Here is a 25928-nt window from a genome sequence, read left to right on the forward strand (position 1 = left end):
GGCATGCCCTTCGATGGATACCTCAGGGTAAAAGAAACCGAAGAAGGCCTAAAACAACATGGAGAAGATCAACTGAGGCTGAAGTACAACAGACTAGGATGAGTTGGAAACAACTGGAAAAAGTGGCCAAGGACAGGGGAAGATGGAGATCTCTGGTGGACGACCTATGTTCCAATGGAAAGTCAAGGGTTTAAGTCAAGTAAGTCAATCTTAAAAACACGCATGCGCGCCATTCCATATAGCGAGCCCCGCCTACCCGTCAGGGAACAAGTGTATCACGAGAATAATTATAGCGCGTAAGTTACAGAATCTCCGTGACGGGTCCATACGTTCGTACAATATCCGAATTTTGTTATGTAGTCATTATAATCAGGTCGTATAATTTCAAAACAAACTTGCGCTAAATGCTCGGGTTGCTTCTGAACTTATTTTCCCGATTTGGCTCACTGAATTCACTTATACTCACTCAATGTTTATTATCATTACTAATATCCCAGTTATTGAAAGGGTGACGGGTGTTTTGGAAAATGTGAAAGAAGTAGAAATGATTTTATATTTGGGTGCAGTTGAACGCTTAGGGGGCAATTCCTAAATAATATAAACTAAAATTCTTCAAACAACATCAGTCTTTATTGAAAATGTTACACAAAATACACAAGTATTTCGCAAAGACGCTTTACTTACTTACTTACTTACTTACTTACTTACTTACTTACTTACTTACTTACTTACTTACTTACTTACTTACTTACTTACTTACTTACTTACTTACTTACTTACTTACTTACTTACTTACTTACTTACTTACTTATATGTTTATAGCATGCGGTAAATCAGTACTTTAAAATAAAACCAGTTCACAACTATATGTACACTCTTTAGGTAGTAAAATTGTTTAAAATCGCACATATTAATAATTTGACGATTCTCACACGAGCAACGATGTATTTTCATGTATTCAATGACTGAAATCTTTATAACTTACAACTGAACAGCACACGACTTTCCCTAAAGCAACTTTGATCAGATAAAATGTTTCTACCAGGCTTACAGAAAATCATTGTGTTGAAGGCGTGGCTAAACTAGGTAACATTGTTGCGGAAACAATGTTTCCTGTTATGTTTTCTGTGTCGCTTCATTAACGGAAAGCAAGTTTAGTGTTTTGCTGCTCGAGTGACTTAACGAGGAAACATGACAATAAATGAAGATATGCTTTTCCTACTTACGTCAGCATAATTTTAATCTTCCTTAGGCCTAATTTCAGTACGTATACTTAATTATCATGTAATTCTGTACTTTTCTAGATCATTTTAGTAGAGATATATATTTTTTCTGAGCAATTTTACATTTTCGTTAACACTAGCTTTGCTACAGATATAGATAGCCCTCAAGTTTCCACAAGAATTTCAACTATCCTTTATTCGCCTCTCATATGAAGGACTTCAAGCTGTTTAATAGATTTTCACACTCACTTCTTCTGAATTTATTTGTCAATTTTGGAAAATGTTATCTTAACTTAACTTTTGGCTTTACAACAACTCAAATGTCTGTATGCGATGATTTTGAAACTCAGACACAACAATTCGGCCATTACTTAGAACTGTTGCAGACCATGGTGAATAAAACTCGCCTAATTGATTGCCCCGTGTTCTAAACATGGCAACAAACTTTCCATTCAGTTCAAATACTTGCATTCTCTGATTTTCTGAATCACAGACCATCAGGTGTCCTGACTTGTTCACTGACAAACAACGAGGTGTATTAAATTCCCCATTCCCTCCACCCTGCTTTCCAAACTTGTACTGAAAGTTTCCACTCCTGTCGAAAACTTTTATACAATGTTCATTACTGTCTGACACTATGAGATATCTATCACATTGAACACAGTGGGTGGGATAACTAAAAGAGCTCAGCCCACCTAACTTCATTAGAAACTCGCCATTAGGAGAAAAAATCTTAATCAATTTGTTACCTGCATCAGCAACAATAATATTCCCATCACTGTCTACAGATAAACCACAAGGAATAGAGAACGGACTATTGGGGCTTCCTTTCCCGCCAAACGAATCGATATACTCACCCTCCCCATTGAAAATCTGGATCCTTTTGTTATCGCAGTCAACCACAAAAATATTCCCATTTTTGTGAAATGCTATTCCCTTAGGATGATTAAATTCACCTTTATTGCTACCTTGCCGACCAAAGGATCTTAAATAATTCCCGCTACTGTTAAAGATTTGAACTCTGTGGTTGTTCCAGTCAGTTACAGCTATCTCGTCCCTTTCATTCACTGCCACCCCCCAGGGATACTGAAACATTCCAATAGACGAACCTAATTGTCCAAAAGTTAAAACAGGTCTGACCTGAAATGGGCCTATTTGAACAGAAAAAGGACTGTCACGAACATGTTCGTCGTTTACCTTTACAGTCACTTTGTATCTGCCTTGATCTCTGAGAGAATAGCTGATCTTGTATCTTCCATCCTTATTGTCATTTATTCTTGCTTCCGTCGCGCATTCTCGTCCTTGTTCGTCCCTGATCTCCACCGTTACACGGTCGTGTTCACTGTAACACTCTCTTCCATCAGCGCTTCTTGTCTTAAGAACGAACAGTGCTTCACTTCCGACAGTTCCCTCCTTGAGTCCTTTGCCAAGAGCAACAGATTGACTTGCTTTTGTTTGGATTGGTATTTCCAAAGTTCCAATTTCTTCGATGTTGACAGTGTCTAACAACTTTTGATTTGCCACGAAAACTGGAAGAACTATAGGGTCACGGCCAGTCAGTTCAGTTATATCAACTTTCTCCAAGATTTTCTCTAATGATTTCTTCAATTGAACGATTTCAGCGTTTGTACTTCGAGTTAATAGTTTATCAGCTTTTTCCAGCGATGATTTGATCCCCTTTACTTGTTCATCAATCTCGGTCTTTCGCTTTGTTAGACTTCCAAGTGACTTCATTGTTTCATTTTCCACCGCAGAGAGAATTGTTTGCTTCTTAGCTTCAAGGACCGTAATTAAATTGTCAACAATTCTTTGGACATCTGCCTTCACGTCTTCGCCTTGTTGGATCAGTTTGGCACTGTCTTCATCAAGTCGACGAACTTCGTTCATCTTTGCTTGTAAACTTTGTCTGTGTGTTTCAATCAAAGATTTCATTTCAATCTTTTGTCTTTCAGCTTCTTCTTCGATTAAGTTCAGAGTATGACCTCCATGTTCCAACAGGACACAAGTTTGGCAGACTGCCGTTTCACAGTTCTTACAAAAATAGTTCAGCTCTTCTTTCTTATGTCCCTGCTTAGGACAAAACGCAGGTCTCTTCAACACATCTTCATAATCCTTGTCTTGAAACTCTTTGAGCGCCAGAACTCTATGATTTTTATGGCTCCGCATGATGTTGTGCCCAGTTAAGCATTCTTGACAATAAAATATGGAACACTGGAAACAATAAGAACTCTCGGAGCTTTTCGTGTCGCAATTTCCACATCTTACATGGCTGCTTTGACATTCTTTTATTGCCAGCACATCAATCATGCCGTTCAGATAAAAACTGGTTGGAAGATCTTTCAGATCACCACTTTCAGGTATTCTGCTAACGGCTTGGCAGTTTGGACATCTGATTGTGCCTCGGCCATCATAGCTTGTTCTGTGCCATTGTTTCAAGCAATGCAGACAGAAACTGTGCAAGCATGGAAGCTGCTTTGGGTCGGTAAATATGCTGGAACACACCGAACAAGACACTTCCTCACGGAGATTGTGGAGCAAAGTTTTGATATCCATCTCGTCTTTAGCCTGTTCCAGGCTCTCGTTGTTATGGGAGAGCGAATAACGTGGTGAACAGGCTATGTCGTCTTCGAAACAAGCGAGCGATTTCAGTTGCCTTCTTCGCGGAATTCAACACGGAACAAAGATGTCTTGTGACTTTCTATATTTAGCTATTCTTGGAATCGGCTCAGTTTGTTATGATAATATTTTTGTTGTACGAACCAATCACGGAATATTGTCTTAGAGGCGATGGTTTCTGATTCGCACGAATTTGACCCTGCTGCACTCAGTTTTGACAGATCTGCAGATGTCTTTCTGCAAGTGAATAAAACAAGACAAAACTCCCAGTCAAGCGAGACCCCATTCGACATACAGTTGAACCCCGTTGTCAGGGGAAACACAAAATAGTTCGAAATATCGCGAGTTTGAAAAAGCTGTTAGCAAATGACTGAAAGGCAAATCAAAGGGAAATGGGTTTTAGTTCGAAATAACAGGAAATTCGAAATAACTGAGTTTGAATTAGCAGGTTCTAACTGTATCACATCGCATGAACAAGAGAAGAACGGAAATTAAAAATTCAAATTTCACAGATATATATTTGACAGTCGCTGGTTGTAGTTCCTGAACCGTGGAGCCGCCATGTTGAATAGCCTGATCTGATTAAACCACTCATGTTGTGGAGAACAGGGGAGGGGGTGAGGGTGGGATGGTACCTAATATTATTTTGGCAGCCTGCCACGGGACTTTTAGCAGCTTTCCCATTCAAGATGGCGACTTCATAATGATTCTGTCACAATATATAAAGAAATACGAAAATGCTAAACAACCCAGTCAAGCATGGTACTTATAGAACAAAATTTATGTTACTTGACATCAGTAACAACTTTTAGACAATAAATTTAAGCAGCATTGTATTGTATATTTTTTTTGAAAATGTTACACCAAATTTACAGAAGTATTTCGCACACATGTCAGTTACAGCTAACTCGTCCCTGGCATCCAAGTAAGAATTGCAGATATTTGGGATCGGCAAATATGTTGGGACACAATCGAAAGATACACTACTTCACGGAGATTATGGAGCAACGTTTTGATATCTATGTCGTGTTAGGAAACAAGCGAGGGATGAAGCCTTTTTCAATGAATTCAACATTGCACAGTTAGTCTTTTGCTTTTTCGATTAGCTATTCTTGGAATAAACTCAGCTTGTTATGTTAACGTATTTCAGTGCAAGAACCAATCGCGAATTGTTGTACTAGAATTTTTTCAAGAGAGATATCGATTCTGAGTTCCCAGGAATGTGACCCTGCTGCACTCAGTTTTAACAGATCTAAAGATGTCACTCCAGGTCTAAAAAAGCAAGGCATGCAAGACCCCATTGCATTGTATTGCCGCGTTTTAGGAACAGAAAGAGTTCACATTTCAACTGTACTGTTTGTACTTTTTTACTCAATTTGATGGCTTCGCAATAAAGCTGTTTGATTGGAAAAGGTTTCTATAAAGAATCGCTTCTACTGCTCCAAGATCTCAGGCAGTTGCACGCTTTGCGGACCTATATTTTCCCCATCTTTTAGCCAGCCTCGCGAGTGGTCGCCTGTCAAATTCTCTTCTTCTCCCATCCCCTTAAATACCTGCTACGCTTGCTAGCATTGAGGAACTGAAAGTCTTTCAATTTTCGTATCGACCGCTCGTCTTTTTTTCGAATAGTTATGCTATATTATAGTTAGTAAATGTGACATGGTTGTTTTCGTTAAAATGCGAAACGGGATGAAATGATCATCGTACACAAAATAACAAAACCAATGATCGATCGTCAACGAGGCATTTTTCAAACAATTATATAAATTCAATAATCAGTGTAAGTTCTTTATTGAAAATTTTGCACAAAAGTTTCTTACAATCGAGTTTTTGTACTGGCAGAAACTGTTCACTTAGGGGCATAACTGCTATTTACAGGTTTAGGAGCTGGTATACTTTTACAATAGTTCATTTCTAGCGATTAACATAGCTTAAGCAAGCTAAAGTTCGTTCATTCTATTTCATCAACTCTCCTTACTCGCTTACAAACTCTTTGATACTTATTTACTCGCTTACTCACTTCAATTACTCATTTAATTATATATACATATCATCACTTTCACTAAAAGGCAGTTAGTAAAATAAACATCACACATAATCTAACAATTTCTTATACGGGAAGCAATATAACAACACACTCCACAATAGAACATTGATCATGCAGGTGAAATGTCTTTAGTAAGTCTTTAAAATTAAATTTCCATCCTGACGACGAGGGTTTTTTTTTTCCTTCCTAAGCTTAATTTATTTTAAAATCCCATTTCACCATAACTTTCTTTTGTTTTTATCCATCGGTAATGCAAGCTGATTCATACCCCACCGTGATACAAGGAAGGTTGATGGGCCACCCCTCACTCACAAACGCCACAGCAAAACTATTTTGCATTGTGTGGATAGCTATGAGCTTGCCATGCATGATGTCGCAAATTGTGGTTGGTTATGACGTCATTATATCCACCTTCTAGGCTTCCGCCATCTTGGATTTCACTGTTTTCTAAGTAGGTCAGAAAATAACGGAAATTGATACAAGAGCAATCCAAAATGCTACTGGAATGTAAAAATGTAACAATTCTGCAATTTTACGACAACTGGAAAAATCGAAGAGTTACATGCCAAAAATGTCGAAATTTGGCTTGACTTTGTCGATTGCCATAGCAATATCAAAAATCATGGACACGCAGTTGACACATCGGAATTTTCGTGAGGGATAAATGAACAGCTACTAAACGTTTAAGCATAGAAAATCCCCCTTTCAAAATTGCGAAAGAAAACCTCGAGGGTTGGCATCCACCTTTCTTGTACGTCCAAGGGCTAAACACAACTTAAAAAACACGTTTTTCACCTGCACGCTGTTGCAGATGGAAAATTATGCCTTACTAACGTATCCCCTCAAAGTTTTGGAAATGGCTTTATAACAACTGAAGAATCTGAATGCGATGATTCCACAGGTCTGACACAACAATTCGGCCATTACTTAAAACTGCTACAGACCATGGTGTATTATATTCTCCTAAATTGTTGCCTTGTGTTCCAAACTTGCCAACAAACTTTCCATTCAATTCAAATACTTGTATTCTATTTTTACTTCCATCACAGACCATTAGGTGTCCTGACTTGTTCACTGACAAACAATGGAGAAACCTAAACTCCCCGTCACCTCCACCCGGCTTTCCAATCTTGTACTGGAAGTTTCTATTCCTGTTGAAAACTTTCAAACAATGTTTACCCTGGTCAGACACCACGAAATATCTATTACACTGAATACAATGGATAGGATGACTAAAAGATTCCACCCCACCAAACTTCCATTGAAACTTGCCATAGTAGTATAGGAGTTGGGGGTACGAGATCATAAAAATTTTTATAATCTCTTACATCCCCAACTCCTATACTACTGCACAGCACTGGATTCAAAAATAGAATCAAAAATAGAATCAAAAAATAGAATCAAACATGGAATCAAAAATGAAATCAAAAATAGAATCAAAAATGGATTCAAATATTGGAATCAAATATTGGATCCAAAACTGAAATTCAAACCCTAGAAAAAAAAAGCCTGTAAAACCAAGCCTTAAAAACCAACCCTTGCTAAACCCTTTAATCAAAATAAAAAAATCTCTTATACCTTTTTCAAAATTTTGGATACAGTGCGTTTAAACAAGCCTTGAAATCATAACTGAAATATGAATCTGGAAAACCAAGCGAAGCAGATTTTAATGAGTCCGGCACCGCAGATCGTAAGATCGAGGAGGGGGATGGGACGAATGTTAAAAAATCACAAGGCCTTGGTGGGTAAAAAAGCTTCGTAAGAAGCTTTTCGGGCCTTGTTTTATGATGTTTTTAAAATTTATTTCAAAAATCACATTATTTAAAAAATGCTCTTATACTCTTTTTAAAATTTTGAAATTAAGGTGCGTTTAAAAATCTCTTATACTAGAAATCATAATGAAAATTATTGCTTTATATTATAATGCCCGTAAGCATAACTTGTTAAGCCATCATCAAGTATATACCGTTTATCATCAAAACAGCTCAGTGATATTTTATTAATCTCATAGCTTCCAAGTTGATGGCCTTGACTTCTGATGGTTTTCATAGTATGATGCATCTGTGTTTTATTGAATAAGGTCTCTTTGTAGTTTTCATGTTTGATATCTTTTTTGATAACGGATTTCTTGATTCCTTTGGCAGTCTTTCCTACTTGTAGATTGTCTTTAATATAAGAATACATTTTTGATCGCAGACCGATGAATTCTAAAATAGGAATAAAAGAAGCTTCATCTTTGAATTTACCAATGACTTTCTTGTTTGTTTTATCAAAGAATGGTGATTTTTCAGGGTAGTCACTGTTATCGAATTTCTCTTTATCATTAAAAAAGTCTTTATATACATCTTCAGCCTGAATTTCATAAGTTAAACTGTCTGTATCTGTAAATAGTAGTTTGGCTTTGTTTACATACTTCTTTTTTATGTAGTTATAATGGAAATCATACATTAGTGTTTTGCTTAAATCTAATATAGCCATTCCTACATATGAAGGTCGATTGAGGGTTAATGTTTCTTTGATTTTATGGACAGCTACTAAGTTTTCATTAAATATTTTGCTACTGACATATGTTGGTTTTGAAGCTAACTTTAATAATTTATTTTTATTAGTCACTAACCTAACGTCGACTCGCTTCCTCAAATTCTCCATGGTTTTGCCGTATACTGAATTATTCATCAATTTAAAAAAGTCTTTTTCAAAAGCGTTTTTAGAATTTTTACGTTTTTCAGTATTGTAATCGATATATTGCTTCAACCATGGGGATTGATTAAATTCTAACACTCGATAGACTTTTGTGAGCTTTAATCCTAGATCTAAATACAACTGAAGATTCCTGTAATGTAATACATATTTTTCTTTATTGTTTAATGTAGGCATCAGTTTATGTACTAAACCTGATGATATATTGTATTTTTTAGCAATGTTTTTGCAATAATCCGATAGCATATCTTTAGTCACCTTAACTTTTTCTGCACCCAATGGGTAGTCATTATGATGATTATGCAACTCCTTGGGATATTCAAGATCAACCTCCAGTATCAAGCCTTTTTTACTGTCTTCTTTATACTTGGCCAAGTTTGTTTCATCAATTTGTTTTTGTGTTAACCATCTAAAGCATCCAGTTGGTAGATATTGACTCATAGCATAACCGTATAAATTATTAGCATCAAGATACATGATATACTTTGAGGGCGCCTTCTCATCATATTTTTTCATATATTTGTTATTAGCTTTCCCATATCGATGAGCTATATACGATATACCTCCTCTCATTCCTTTTTCGATGAATTGGTACATATCAACGTCAGTCATTAGCTCTAATTTGATATCAGTCATTTTAAGCATAGCATCCCACGATAAACCTGGGCTTGTGAAGTAATGACATGGATCAAGTTTATAGTATTCTAGGCATGTTTTTCTAAAGCTTTCAAACACATCTGCTAATAATAAGACATCTGATTTTAAATATAAATCATGGTACTCACCCATATTTTTGATCTTAAACGTTTTCCACACATTTTCTGCATGCTTATAGTCTTTGTCTGATATATGCTCATTATTTAATATACTGTAAAATTCTTCTTTAGTTGGTAGCTCTGCATTAAATTTATCAAAGCTATCCATATAGTCATACGGATATATTCCTTTTCTCGACATAAGATTAAGCTTATCACCCTTAAACATTTTAGAAGTATATATTAATTTTTCTCTCGGCAGATTACTTACTAATTTATCAAGACTGGAACTCATAAACTGGAAACTATCAAGAAATGTTAAATAATTACCGAGCATAAATGTCATATATTTCTCAATGGTATTGGGTATAGCATTGATATTCATCTCTTTAATCTCTCCTTTTTTATTTTTGTATGTATGATTTTTGACAATAGCACCAATCTCTTGCATTATAAAATGACTGTCATAACCTCTGAGATTGTGAAAAATTACAGGTATCTTTATTTTATCTGGTTCTATTCTCAATTTAAGATTACAGTCTTGGTGTGCTGACCCTCTGTATTTACCAGTAATATGGCAATGATCTCTCACTCGTATATCATCATCATTATACACTTTATCACAGATATGACATACTTTTGCTTGTTGAAATTCTTCTTCATCATCTTTAGTCATCTTTAATGGTTTGTTGAAATGTTTTTTCATTGTATTTTTACAATATTTAACCTCCTCAAGCATCTTTTCCATGAATTTGTAAACAGCTTTTTCACCTCTGTAAATTTGTAACGGCCTAGTGTATTTATCATCATAAAAACAAACTACTTTATAACCATAACCACAGTCTGTATGCCTTTGATAAGCTTGAGTATAGGATTTATCATCTTTAGGCTTGCAACCGGAAATCTTTTCGGTTATAGCTTCGAAATCAGCATATATCACAAATGGGACGGCTTGTTGCTTATGAAAGTTGTTGAATTTTAGTATATTATTGTCTTTATCAGGCATTTTAACTGCTTGTGTCCCGTTGACTTGAATGCAATTATCTTTGTGATCGTTTAATACTCTTTCAGAACTGAAACATTGCAAACAGTGCATACAGAAGTGTTTCCTCTCTTTATGCTTTGTTTGGTTATACATGAATTTATTGAAATCCTTTATTAGAACATAATGCTTGTTTTCATTTTCAGTTATCAATAATAAATTCATCTGATTGTTATACTTTTCTTTTGATATATAGATGGGATATGGTTGTTTGTTTTCATAACCGAAAACATTAATATTAATCTCATTTTGCTTCTCAATTTTATTGTACTGCTTTATTGCTACTGGGAATTGAACTCCATCATAATTTAGATTCTCAATGTATGATTTATCAATTTTTTTAATACGTTGAGGATATTTTTCTTGAGGATTTATGTGTCTGATATGACACCATCTAAAGCATTCATTATCTTCATTTTTCATATTTATTAATCCTTTTGAACTATTTCTGAGTTCTTGAGGTAGTTTGATATAAGAGGATGCCTTTATTGGTTCATATTTTACTATATTAATATAATGACCATCAACAGATTGTAATACCCATCCTGAGCCTTCTGATATCCATTGAGCTACGAAATTTAATATCTGTTGTTTAGATGCTTGTAGTGATTCTGCGATCTCTAGATTATTGATGATTGTTTGTGGTTTGCAATTAAAATAAGCTGTTTTATATATTACACTATCGCCAGTCATCTTTGAAAATGTCACCTTAAGAGTTTCAGCAAATTTGAGTCCTTTCATTGCTGATAGCTCTTTTATTATGTGATTTTCTACAGCTTTTCTTGTGTTTTGAAGCTGTAATAACGGGTCTTTAGTATTTTTTGTACCAATTTCAAAAGACTTTGTGTAGCCTTTCATAGCTTTAGCAACTTCCTCTATCTTTGTCCTTGGTAATGGTAGTGGGGCTGTTTTTATAGTCCGTGGCATGGGTTTAGGCTTGTAATCATCCCTAAATTCAGGAGGTGGTTGAATGACATTTTCCTCATAATCATCAATCATCTGTTTAACACTCTTACGAGGAGTTGGGATTGGTGGCCTAGGTTTGTAAACTCTTGGTTGGTTTGCTTTTAGTGATAATACTAGTTTTATGAGTTCAGTTTTAGATAATTTTTCTAGATCTAATTCATTCATATTAATATATGAGATATTTTTTTCCATTTTTGTGTACTATATAGAATTACCATTTCTTTAAGTCCTTTATAGTAAAAATTATTTTTGAGATTTTTTTTGGTGCGTTTAAAAGATAACCAGAAATAAATATATTTTTGGTCACCTAAGGCAACAGATAACAGCAATTCATATATACTGTGCTATACAATATATAATTATATAATATTGCTTTATATGTTTTCAGCTGGTATTATGTTGTATTGGTCTTTAATAGCCTTGATAACAGTATTTTTAATATGCTTATTGGTCCTCATGTGAGAGTGCTTTCCAGCGAGCGTGTAGTCATGTTGACATGCATCACATATCCATGATTTGTTTAGCATATATCTGGTCTTGCTTTCCTTAATAGCGTTTTGTCTGTCTTCTTCATTATCGTATTTTTTATTTCGTCCCATTATATATACTATATATTATTTCCTTAAGTGTTTTTTATAGTGCGTTTAAGTGATAGATATAAACAGATAATTATTTTCTTTATTAATATATATAGAATGAGTGATATAACATTAAATGTCAAACACCTACTAGAAGCTGATCAAAGCTCGAATGATATAGCCTTCATTAATAAAATGTATTGTATTCAGAGCATCCTTGACGCTAATATTAGTATTATTAAAATGCTATCTTCAGACCTGAAAAGCCGATCTGAAATATCAAATGAAGACAAAAATCATGCATGTTTAGAGTGTATACCTGAAGACCAGAAACGACGACGTGGAAGGCCTCGTAAGGATCAACGTTAAATACATATTTATTCAGTTTACGGTTTTAGCCATAAGTTATAAATGATTAATGACTAAAAGATGGTTCCACAATGTTCTATTATGATAACAAAAACATAGCAACGCAAATATTTACTTTTTGATAGCATAAGGAGATTATTGTATGATTTTTTTAACCAATCAAAAGCTACATATTTTGATTCACAATTGTGAAAATATTTTGTGAAACTTTATTCATTTTGTGAAATATTTTTGTGAAATATTTTTGTGAAGATGTAAGAACTATAGGGGTTCCCCATGAAAATGAGTCATCATTACTTTCCAAGGTCATCATGCAGTCGTATGATTTCTATTGACCAATTATATTTCAACAAGTAAAAAGTTTTTTATATATAAACTTTTTGAGTAAATTTTACTCCCAAAGTTTATTCTGAAATTTACTGCCCAAGCTGTGCCCTAACGTCATGTGGTAGCAACATAAAAATATAATCAATAGTATAGAATGTCTTGTAATTCACAAATTCACGATGAATTAAAGAATATGGAAGAGTTTACATGCCCTTATTGTGGTCAAGTATTAGTAGAAGGTGATAAAGTGTCTGAGCTGGCTGAGCCATGCTGTATTAGGCATGATATGTCAAATCAAAACGGTATAAATGTTTGTATTAATTGCGGTTTGGTTCATAGTTATGATTATGTCAGTGAGTACATTGATTTTTACGATAACATACACAAGATATGGCGTAAAAGCATCTATCATCGTAAATACCACATTGAGGCTGTTTTAAACGATTTATGTATTAAAAATGGAGTTCAATTGTCTCATAATCAGCGCGATAAGATTTATAAAGTGTTTCATGAGATCGATACTATTCTTCCATCTATAAATAAAAGAAGAAAGAGGATGATCTCAACGAAATATATTATAAGACAGCTGTTTAAAATGCTTGGTATCCCATACAATTTCATCTGTGTTACTAAATAAAAAAAAACGCGAGCTTTTAATGATTGGTATTGGGGTGAGATTTTAGCATTAAAATCGTCCCAGATCGCACGGATTATTCGGTAAATTTATCATCATATTTGAGCAGATACCGATCGATTATTGGACCGGTATCGCATATGTAATCGTCAATGCTTTTCATTGTATTTAGAATGCTAGACGGATTATAATCGCCACTTCTCATAGCGCCTTTAATAGAGTTCAAAAGGTGTTGATAGCTTTGGTAAGCATATATGGAGTTATGAATTTTTAACTCGAGATTTTTGTGAATCATCCAACCCTGAATCAATAATGAAATTGTTGATATTGTAATCAAAGCGATACCACCAGTCGCTATAGAGGAGGCAAATCCGCTTGATGCAAATATGATAGACAATGAATTCCCTAATAATTTCCATTTTTTGAAACGTTTAACAGCCTGCTTGTAAGCCCAACATTTTCGATGATATGTTTGATAATAAGCTTTCAATTCTATAATTTGGTCTTCAGTAAGTTCGCTTGATATATGGTTCCATGTAAATATGCATTTTCGATGTTCGGTCATATATATTAGTTATATATGATTTTTTTTGTTTTATCATTTTGTCATTTTAGCATTGCGCTTGTTCTTTATTGTGTAATACAGCTTCCTTATGTTTTGAATTAATCTCTCAATAGAATCAATAATATTGCTAACCAATTTCACTGTTTTCATATAATTTAATTAGATAAAATCGTTGGAGTTAGATAATTTATTGGAAGAATACAGCCTTTGTTTTATCTAAAAATTGGATTTTATGATACTCTTTACCATTTATCGGATATGCAGTTTTACTAAAAGCGATTCTTTGTACATAGTAATCTGAACTGATTTTAATGTTGGATGCATTGATATTAAACCCAGACAATGTTTGATCAATACTCATAGCATTATTGCAAACAGCGATTCTAAATTGATTCCCTATTTTAGTATACCAGAGATTCAAATATTTATCAAAATATGTTCCTCTTATTTGCTCTGTATATGAATCTAGATCATAATCGATGAATAGCTTATTATGCTCCACTTTAACCCACGGAAAACTAAAGCTATCACCCTCGATAAATTCAATTTTAATTCTTTTATTATCACCGGTTTTATAGTCATATTTAAATCCCATATAAAAAGTCCAGTTATCGGCGTGAGTGATATTTGTATTTAAATTAATTTTAAAAACACCAAAAAAACCATTCTTCGGATCAAAATCTGCTAACAATTTTGTGGGATTAAAGACAAGATTATCATTTAATCCAGACAATACAGCTCCGTTGCTATCTGACATGATGAATTTAGAGGCATCCGTTAGATCGAAATAGTACTCAAATATTTCACTATAAAAACTCTTGGACTGTAATAATTTAATCTGATTTTCAAGAGTTGTTTTGAGAATATTGATTTGACTTACCAACTGTTTATAATTAACAGCTTGATCATCAGTAATACCTTCTGCAATACCATGAATGGCCTGTGTTTTCATATCAATTGATGCATTGAAAGCTATTTTATCATTTTCAACATAATATAGCTGATCGTATACACTGGGTTCAACATTACTTTCATAATTCTTAATCCCATATATTATAATATAAGTTTGCAGTTTTGGTACATACGAGTGTCCTGACTTCATTTTTAAAATGATATCGACATAGAGATAGTTGTTGTTATGTTGTTGATACTTATGAACTTGAGCTATTGTTCGACTATAACCGTTATAAACTCGTGTAGTTACTTTATTAACAGTATCAATCAGTGACACAACACTGATATCAACACTATTCTCATCTATTTCAACTGGAAAATAGAGTTCAAATGCCATTGTATAATAATTAATTGGTATAGGGTACATGTTGATACCTAATCTGCTTGAGTAGTAATTTTTCGAACTATCAAGAAGTAATTTTGTATCTATTACCTTTTTATTGATTTGATGAACAGGATTTGGATGATGAATTAAATCTCCAAGCTCGATATCATTCTCTTCACTAAGTTGATTATCACTGTCAATCATTATATTATTGAAAACGTTTCCTTTATCAATAGAGGTAATATGTGAACTGTCAACATACAATTTATTTACACCATCGGTTCCATATATTGGTTTGCTTAGATTTGTTATGCGATTATCGTTCATATCGAGATTTCCCTGCATCATGTTACTACCGTGAATATTGAGCCTATTTTGTATGTTCTGAGCTAAACCATTACCAACAACCTTCGTTAAAAAAGTACTGTCGGCATATATTTTGGAAGCCTTGCTCTGAAGGGTATTAGCCAAAATAGCACCTGTTTTCTTCGTTAGAAAAGTATTGTCGGCATATGTTTTATCAGCTTTAAGCGCGTCTCTGGAGTCAATATATTCTTTATTCATTACGTTTGACATATTGCTGTATCCTTGATCTAAATTCGGAACATTTATTATGCTGTTAAATGTTTGTTCGTCGTTGGTACTTAGATCAGCTTTATCAGCGAGTTTGTTGTTGAGTTCTGCTTTGACTTTGTTGTCTTCCAACCTCACGTATTCCACATTTGGCAAAGATGTATCGTTGTACAAACCGGAATAAAAGGGCTCACTATTAAATATATTACACTGGCCCAAATCAAAGTCATTGCCCTGAGCGTCTTTAGTAAGACATTGACGTTTAACGTAACCCTTATTAACTCCAGACGAAAGATCAAGAGCATATGTATCGAGATCAGCATCGATAGCTACATCAGCTTGCGTATTTAACCGGAATATCTTTTTGTTATCCATATCGAAATCAGCTCCCAGTTGTTTAAAACCAATTGCAGGTTTTGCACTTTGAGAATATTTGGTATGCATAAAATCATTTTCGTCATTAATGTACCCCATTTTCTGTTAATATGTTAGATTAAATCTTCTCATCGAAATTTTTTGTTATGAATTTACGTGGTTTATCAATATATAAAAAGCTGAATGGGTCTTTAGTTGCTTGCTCGTATAGCTCTTTTGGAATACTGTTTTCACGGCATATCAGTGCCCTCTCATTAGCACTTGGGAATTCGTAAATACAGAAATGCGAACAGTTAAGTCTTATGTCTTTTTTCGTTTTAAAATAGCTTTGAGACAAATATATCACGCTACAGTTTTTATGTCTCCCTTGTATAAAATAATCGATTAATGGTTTTTGATTTTTATCACAAACATAATCGTCAAATATCACGAGCTTTTGATTATCATCATTTAGTTTAGAAACAGGAATTATTTGGTCGTTACTAGCTTCAATAATGTTATAACCAGCTTCATCGCTTATTGGTTGGAACACATTGATAAGATTCTGGTATTTAGACTGGTCTAAATTTTTTGCATATAAATATATTTTATCGAAATATAATAAATTGTAAATCATATGCATTAAAGTATTAGTCTTTCCCATATTACTCGGAGCGCAAAGTAGCATACGAAAACATTGATTTGGCATGAAATCGTATACTTGTTTAAAGTTCGAGACTATATCGTCTTCAGTGTCATAATTTGGTATTTTCATATCTATATATATCAGTTATATAATATGAAAGACGCCTGAAAGACTGATGAAAGACCGATGAAAGACTTCTGGAAGACCGATGAAAGACTGATGAAAGACTTCTGGAAGACTGATGAAAGATTGATAATAATCTACACTAATATATATAAATGAGTCTATTAGCTTGGCAAAAAATTGCTGATCAAAAAGAAGAAGTTGAAAATCAAATCAAGAATATCAACAATCAAATAATGTCTTCAAAATTGGTAGATGAATTAGGCCAAATCAAATTCGCAAAAATGTCTAAACCTGTGACATCTCGTCTCGACACTCAAATTGAAGCAACTAAAAAGTTGAATAATAATAAAGGGGTAAAAGAGCGTGACCCTCTTCCAGAATATCCAATTGATGAAACTCAAACAGAAGATGAAGATGAAATGCCCAATTATCCACCACCGATACCAATTGATGAAATTTAAACAGAAGATGAAGATGAAATGCCTGATTTTGAAGCACCACCCTCAATAGAACGAAAGAGAAAAAAATGGGATACAAGTGCTGAACAAAAGGAGTTAGATCGTCAAAGGGAATCTCTCGCCGAAAAAAGGCGTCAGGTTAGTGTTTTATTAGGCAAACTGAAGAAAAGTGGTAAAAATATGATCAAATCTGGTAAATACAAAGGAAAATCATATAATGACCTGTTGGAAATAGATGAAGATTTTACACAAAAAATTGATAGAATTGAAAACCAGTTGTTATTAACTAAGCAAAAAATACAACGTATGGAGAACAAACGGGTTCCCTTCACATCATTTGATTTACAAGAGAGTTCAAAGAAATTAAAAAAGACCCCAAAAAGTAAATCTAAAATAAAATCAAAGCCAACTATAGTCAAATCATTATTTGATAAGATAGATACTATTAGGAAGGACACAGCGCCTGATTCTGATTCTGATAGAGAAGAAGATGAGTGGGAAGGTAGTGGTCTAGCCCATAATTATAAGGCTATTTATTACAGAGACCCTGAAAAACTTATTGAAAAATTGGATGTAATTTGCGGTACCATTAGAGCAGGCAATTCATCTTATGAAGTAAGAAACCAAGGTATTACAATATTGGATGAACTGTTAAGAGTGAAAAGAATTACAAAGCGTCTATATGAAAAAATTTATAACAACTATTTTATCTAATTTAAATATATATAATGGAGAAGCATTTAATACTTAGTTCATTCAGGGCGAAAAGACAAGCCAATAATTATAATCAGAAAGCACATGATTTTACAATTTATCTTGACCAGCCTTTATTCCTAGATCCAAATAAAAATTATGAAATGGCGTTGGACGAAATAATCAGTATGACATATTCGTGGTATAACCTTTCAGCCTCATTCGGTAACAATAAAATAAGATATCGAAAAACCAATGGAAGTGATACAAATTTTAAAAATGTTGAATTTCCTAATGGAATGTATTCATATACAGACATTGATACTTTTTTAAAAAATACAACTGGTAAAGATGGTGATGATTATCCATTTTCAGTTACGTTTGATTTATCATTATTTAGAACAATAATAACCATAAAGCAAAATTATGAATTAGATCTATCTGTATCAGACTTTAATTTGATTCTGGGTTTTGAAAAGAAATTTTAACTTCAGGGAGTAATATAAGTGACAAAATACCTGATTTAACAAGGAGCGTTGATATGATATGTATTCATTGCGATTTGACTAAAAGATCCTTGACAGATGAATCAAGAGACGTTTTATTTTGTTTTAGTATTATAGCACAAGGAATTCGTAGGTCATTTCCTTTCACTCTTGAACCGAGAAGATTGAAATTTTCTCCAATTAATAAAAATAGCATCGATTCAATTCGAATATATATAACCGATTCGTATAATCGTCCCATTGATTTAAATGAAATCGATACGGCGTTTCATATCGTTATCAAAGAGGTAAATTAATCTAAACTAATAATATAAAATGAATCGAGTATACGAATGGTCAAAATTTTATAACCCTAAAAAAGGTTTATATCAATATCGTCATAAAGGATCAGGTTTAATAACTAATGATTTAGCAAATATTGGACAATATGCTAAAAAAATGGTAAAATATATCAATAAATCACCCCTAAACAAAACACAAAAGAAAAGTTTAAAAACCGTGTTAAATAGAAGTGAAAAATCTGGGGATCTTATTTTGAAACGATTAGCACAATTGAAGTAAATTATCTAATCTATTAATATAATGAGTTTCAGAAGCATAGAAAATGTTGAAAAAACAGATTATCTCAGATTTAATCTGTCAACACCAATTATTCGACCTGCAAATGGACAATATCAAGAAAAAACAGGCTATATATTCAATATGACTGACCGAAGTTCTTGGTTTGATTGGTTTTATGGTTACTTTCTCGTAAAATACAAACTTGAGAAAAAGGCTGATGGTGCAAATATCGTGGCCAATAATCTAGCAACACCCTTGCTAACGTCAACGATAAATGATAGTACAAGTATCATCAATCACATAATGATAACTTCAGGAGGTAAAAAACCTTACGATAGTAATAGCCTGCATAAAATCTGTTTCATAAAAGGATTGCTTGAATTTTCTGATGACTATAGCCGTACAGTAGCTACCAATTTCAATTGGTATCTCGACGATAGAGCTGTATTAGCGGGCGATTTAAGAACAGCCCCAAAAGTAGGAGCAATTAAAAGAGCTGAATTGTGTTCACAATCAAAAGACGTATACGCAATCATTCCGTTAAATAGGTTTTCAATTTTTCAAGAACTCCGCGATAAAATGATACCACCTATGCAAATCGAACTAAATATAACACTAAATGATGACAGAGAATTCATTTACAGAGTTGCGGGGGATGAAACACGATATGTTGTTCAAGATTTTCAGTTATGGCTACCGCGTTTAAACTTTACATCAGCAGGCCAAAAATTAGTGAATAATACCTTTTTAACACCATCAAAATGGATATATTTAAGAGAATTTATTAAACATTCATCACCAACAACTGCTATTTCTGGGATATATCAAATTACACTAGCTATTAAAAATGCAAAACATGTTTTTGTATATCTGCAAAGAAACAAGTCAAATAATGAATTAGAAAATCCCTTTATTTTTGATACTTTTAAAATAAATGCGGGTGATAATGCATGTACACTATCTACCTGTCGATTGCAACTTGGGAATTCATATTTTACTCCAGAACTAGAGTATGATTGTGATTTTAAACCAAGATTATATAATGACATTCAAGAATATGCATTCAGAACCAACGACTACAATACAGGAACTCAGTTAAATTTACAAAATTATTCTGAATTATTTCCTGTTATCTATTTCGATTTAAGAAATCATAAGGAATCGGTTACTGATGATCCAAAACAGTTATTGTTTCATTATCGATTAAATGTACAAGCTACTGACAATTATATGATTTACGCTGTAGTTCTTTATGAGGAAAGTATCGTAATTGATAAAATTGGGAATGAACTTATTTTTATGTAATATTTAATCTAACACTATTATATATAGAGCAAGACTATGAGCACAAAATATATTTTAACATATATTCCTCTTTCAGAAGGTCAAATAAAAAAGCTAGCCAGAGCAATCAAAAATTCAAGTGAAATCAGTTTATTAATTAACAAGAATCAGATAAAAAAGAAGGGTAATACTGAGTTATATCTTACAGAAAGACAAATAACACGTCATAATAAAGTAAAAAGTGAGGGTAAAGGCATTACATTGAGTTTATCTAAAGCCCAAATAAGTAAAATGCGAAGGGATATGATTGGAAAAGGAATTCAAGTCACTCCTGATAATCAAGGAGGTAGAGGAATGCAAATAGAGTACCCTTATTATACATCACCAAACATTAGGAAACAAAGACCAAAAAACGGTGGCAAAATCAAACTACTAAATAAGAGAGATGCATTATCTTACAGACCGCCACCATTCATTGGTTCTTGGGGTGAATATGATAAATTTCTTAAAGGCGGATTGGCGCTTCCAAAAAAAAAGATCTTGAAACCAAAAAAAAAGTAAAAAAGCCTGCATTTATCAAAAAAGCTCTAAGTAACAATGATCTAATGAGATGGTGTAAGTATTTAAATATTAATATTACAGGGATATACAGCAGAGATGAACACATGCCTAAAAAACATAGCCCATGTATCATTAATTTAGACAGCTATGAAGGTGTTGGTAGCCACTGGGTTGCCTGTGTTCCTAGTATTAAAAAAGACATATTGTGGTACTTTGATAGCTTCGGAATGCCATACCCAAATGAATTTAAAATGAGAGCTGAGAAAGATGGGATAAAACAAGTTTTGTATAATAACACACAATATCAGAATATCAAATCAGTACTTTGTGGCTATTATTGTATTTATTTCTTGCATCAAGCATTGGTTTATGATAGAGAGTATCATGATATATTAATGCAATTATCAATGACTGACACAATGTACAATGAACGTTTTATAAGCAATTATTTCAAAAATATGTAATCATATTATATATGAAATCGTATTGTGTGAATCAAAGAAAAATAACAAATTGTGTACCTAATTCTGAACAATATGTAAGATCAAAGAACGGAAGACTTATGATGCGTTGCGTTTTCTTAGAATGCAAAATCATTAAAACCAAATTTGTCAGTGAGAAAAAAGGACGAGGAGTTGGACAAACCATTAACAAAAAGATTGGTGATAAAATTCCATTTTTTCAACAGGCTCAAGACTTAGCATCGGGTATCATGGCAGTTACGGGATCTGATAAAGATCTATTTAAAAAATATTGGCGCGGTGACTTTGCTAAAGGTATATTCAATAAAAAAAGCGGGATTCAGACATCTAATTTTTGGAAGCCTGCTGGTGCATATAAAAATGAAAATCTCGACCCCAAATGCAATTTCAGTGAGTATAAAAATGGAAAATGGATAAATCATTATTGCGATTAAATATCTAATCAATATATATATAATGTGCCAATCGTATTGTCTATCGTGTAAAAAACAAACCAAATCATTAAACTCTAAAAAGGTAAAAGCTAAAAATGGTCGGCTTATGGAAAAATCAGTTTGTCAAATATGCAGGAAGAAAAAAAGCAAATTTATTAAAGGAGGCGCTCTTGATATACATAAATTGATTGGGAAATTGCCAAAACCAAAAGCCGGCTGGGTACCCCATGGCTATGCCTTTTTGGGTCCTTATAATCCTCTCGAAAAACAAGTGAAATATGATCCAAATACAGGTGAATTACTTCAAATATTTCAAAAACCGACAGGCAGAACGGATGAAATAGCGATGAGGCATGATATTGCATACAGCGTTTGTGGAAATAAAGCAAAATCTAAACAACTAAGTTGCAAGCATAAAGCTGACCAAAAAATGATCCAAGAGCTCGACTCTACCCCTTATTCTCAACGTCAATGGGGTCATACTGTCGCTCGTAATGTAATTGCAACCAAGGCTAAAATAGGGCTCGGTGTTAAAAAGCCAAAAAACGGAAAACGGCGTTGAGTAAAAATGATTGGTCTCAACAATTAGCCGATGAGTTACATAAACCAATCAGACGAAAATTTAAAACTAGAAGAGTAATATCAAATGGAATTGACGACATATGGTCGGCTGATTTAGTTTTTATGGATAAACTTTCAAAATGGAATAAAGGTTATAAATATCTATTGACTATAATTGACGTATTCAGTAAATTCGCTTGGGCTATACAATTGAAAGACAAGAAAGGTGCATCAATAACTAGCGCTTTCAACAATATTATCATTAATGACAAGCGTAAACCTGAATATCTCTGGGTTGATAAGGGATCTGAATTTTATAACAAAACATTCAAGGAATGGCTAAAGCAAAATGATATTAACATGTATTCCACTTTTAATGAAGGTAAAGCTGTTGTTATTGAGAGATTTAATAGAACTTTGAAAAATAAAATGTACAAACAGTTTACTATTCAAGGTAATACACAGTATCTTGAAATACTTCCAAAAATAGTAAAAGAATATAATAATACAAAACATAGCTCTATCAAAATGACACCCATAGAAGCTTCAAAGAAAAAGAATGAAGGAACTGTTTACTTTAACCTATACGGTGATATGGAGCCATTATCAGCTAAACCAAAATTTAAGGTTGGTGACAAGGTCCGAATATCTAAGTATAAACGAATTGTTTTCGATAAGGGTTATACACCGAATTGGAGTGAAGAAATGTTCGTAATTACTAAGATCCAACATACTAATCCCATTACATACAAATTGAAAGATCTCAATAATGAAGACATACAAGGAAGCTTTTATGAACCTGAACTGTTAAAAGCAAAACAGGATGTATTTAGAATTGATAAAGTCATTCGGAGGGATTATAAGAAGAAACAAGCTTTAGTGAAGTGGAAAGGATATAATGATGATTTTAATAGTTGGATACCAATGAAGGATCTACAACATATATAAACGCACTAAGATCCAAGATTTTTCAATTAAACTATAAGAGCATTTGATTTTAAATATTGTCAAAAATAATCTGCTTCGCTTGGTTTTCCAGATTCATATTTCAGTTATGATTTCAAGGCTTGTTTAAACGCACTGTATCCAAAATTTTGAAAAAGGTATAAGAGATTTTTTTATTTTGATTAAAGGGTTTAGCAAGGGTTGGTTTTTAAGGCTTGGTTTTACAGGCTTTTTTTTTTCTAGGGTTTCAATTTCAGTTTTGGATCCAATATTTGATTCCAATATTTGAATCCATTTTTGATTCTATTTTTGATTTCATTTTTGATTCCATGTTTGATTCTATTTTTTTTTATTCTATTTTTGATTCTATTTTTGAATCCAGTGCTGTGCAGTAGTATAGGAGTTGGGGATGTAAGAGATTATAAAAATTTTTATGATCTCGTACCCCCAACTCCTATACTACTTGCCATTCGGAGAAAAGTTCTTTATCATTTTGTTACCTGCATCAGCAATAATAATATTCCCATCACTGTCTACAGATAAACCACATGGACCAGATAGACGACTATCATCATGGCTTTCTTTCCCACCAAACGAACCTACGTACTCACCCTCTTCATTGAAAATCTGGATCCTATTGTTACCCTTGTCAGATACGAAAATATTCCCATTTGCATGAAATATCACTCCCGTTGGACTGTTAAATTCCCCGTTTTCGTTACCTTGCCGACCAAAGGATCCTAAGTACTTTCCGTCACAGCTACAGATTTGAACTCTATGGTTATTAAAATCAGTTACGGCTATCTCGTCCATGTCATTCACTGCCACACCCCAGGGACACTGAAACATTCCAACAGACGAACCTTGATTTCCGAAAGATGAAACAGGTCTGACCTGAAATGGTCCTATTTGAACAGAAAATGGACTATCTCGAATATGTTCGTCGTTTACCTTAACTGTCACTTTGTATCTGCCTTGATCTCTGAGAGAATAGCTGATCTTGTAGCTTCCATCGTTTTTGTCAATAACTGTCATTTCCGTCGCGCATTCTCGTCCTTGTTCGTCCCTGATCTCCACCGTTACACGGTCATGTTTATTGTAACACTGTCTTCCTTCAGCGTTTCTTGTCGTCAGGACAAACTGGGCTTCACCTGCAACAGTTCCTTCTTTGAGTCCTTTGCCTTCAGCGACAGATTGACTTGCTTTTGTAGGAGACGGTATTTCCAAAGTTCCAATCTCTTCGATGGTGACAGTGTCTAACAATTTTTGATTTTCCACGAAAACTGGAAGACCTATAGGGTCACGGTCAGTCAGTTCAGTTCCATCAACTCCCTCCAAGATTTTCTCTAATGATTTCTTCAGTTGAACAACTTCAGCGTTTGTACTTCGAGTTAATAGTTTATCAGCCTTTTCCAGCGATGATTTGATCACCTTGACTTGTTCGTCGATCTCGGTCTTTCGCTTTGTTAGACTTGCAAGTGACTTCATTGTTTCATTTTCCACCGCTGAGAAAATAGCTTGTTCCTGAGCTTCAATGACAACAACACTGCCTTCAATATCAGCAACGGTATATAGAGTGTACCATTTTCAATAAAGAATTTTCAAAATGATGTTCCTTGAGTTTATATTGTTTAAAAAAAAGTCACTAGTGTCCAGGATTGAACGCAAGTATTGTCTTATTATGGAGACCTATGGAGGCGCGGTGGCCTTATGGTTAACGCGCTGGACTCCGGATCGATCAGTCCGGGTTCGAGCCTGGCCGGGGTCATTGTGTTGCGTGGCAAGACACTTTACTTTCATAGTGCCTCTCTCCACCCAGGTGTATAAATGGGTACCGGCGAACTAATGCTGGGGGGGGGGGGGGGGTAAACCTGCGATGGACTAGCATCCCATCCAGGGGGGGTAGAAAAACTCCTAGTCGCTTCATGCTACAGAAACCGGGATAAGCTCCAGCCTGAATGGACCACTAGGCTCGACGCAGACTTTACCTACTTTGTCTTATAAATACTTCAAGTGTGATTGAGTTATTTGACATTTTCGTATTACCATTTTATATGCCTCCTTTTCAGTGCCTCTCTCCTCCGCAGAGGCCTCTTTCGTGTTTCGTAGGGGCTGGGAAATGGGGAGAGGTGAAAAGTAAGCGCGCGGAGCCTGGAGAGAATCGAAACGAAAGCGCGCGTTACACGCGTTACCCGCGCTCCCCCTATGTTTCATTTTTCGTGTTTTTCGCCTTCCTCCCCCCGTGTTTTTCGCCTTCCCCCACTAAAGGAGCCTCTGCGGAGGAGAGAGTTTCAGTGCCATGTTCGACACTGTATATAGAGTGTGCGCGGTCCTATTTTCACGTATATTTCTTCTATCGTTGAACACAGGGAAAGAATCGCGAGAGAACTGGACGCCAGTGCAAAACGGGAGATGCGAGGGGGTGAAGGGTGAAAAGCCCAGGACAATTTATCACCATTCCAGTATTTGTCTCTGTGAGTGTTCTCTGTCAGTGGCATTCAAAACTATTGGTTGGGTTATGCAGCAGCCCCTGTGATTTTTCACAAGGCGAAATCACTTCCTTTTCGATATACAAAGAATTGTGGTAATAAGAACTGACCCCCCGCCCCCGTCCCGCCCCCTGTTACAAGCCTCCCGCCTCGG

At 34.3% G+C, this 25928-nt stretch overlaps 2 protein-coding genes across 3 annotated transcripts; both read right to left on the reverse strand.

Moving 5' to 3' along the window:
* Positions 1 to 591: 591 nt before the first annotated feature.
* On the reverse strand, positions 592 to 4901 carry LOC144629805 (E3 ubiquitin-protein ligase TRIM45-like). 2 transcript variants are annotated; one of them, XM_078488015.1, is made up of 2 exons: positions 4827 to 4901; positions 592 to 3740 (listed from the first exon to the last, which is right to left on the reverse strand). In XM_078488015.1, the coding sequence occupies exon 2, from the start codon at positions 3528 to 3530 to the stop codon at positions 1530 to 1532; it is 2001 nt and encodes a 666-aa protein (XP_078344141.1). In that variant the 5' UTR covers positions 3531 to 3740; positions 4827 to 4901; the 3' UTR covers positions 592 to 1529. The 2 variants fall into 2 exon arrangements, with proteins under 2 accessions (XP_078344141.1, XP_078344140.1); XM_078488014.1 differs by lacking the exon at positions 4827 to 4901 and having other exon boundaries at positions 593 to 3993.
* A 3135-nt stretch (positions 4902 to 8036) lies between these two features.
* On the reverse strand, positions 8037 to 10357 carry LOC144630960 (uncharacterized). The gene is made up of 2 exons (XM_078489316.1): positions 8230 to 10357; positions 8037 to 8093 (listed from the first exon to the last, which is right to left on the reverse strand). Exons 1-2 carry the CDS (start codon positions 10345 to 10347, stop codon positions 8037 to 8039), a joined length of 2175 nt encoding a protein of 724 aa, XP_078345442.1. The 5' UTR covers positions 10348 to 10357.
* Between the last annotated feature and the right edge of the window lie 15571 nt (positions 10358 to 25928).

This window comes from Oculina patagonica, chromosome 11, assembly GCF_052425735.1.
Source record: "Oculina patagonica isolate OP01 chromosome 11, crgOcupat, whole genome shotgun sequence".
Classification (NCBI taxonomy): Eukaryota; Metazoa; Cnidaria; class Anthozoa; order Scleractinia; family Oculinidae; genus Oculina; species Oculina patagonica.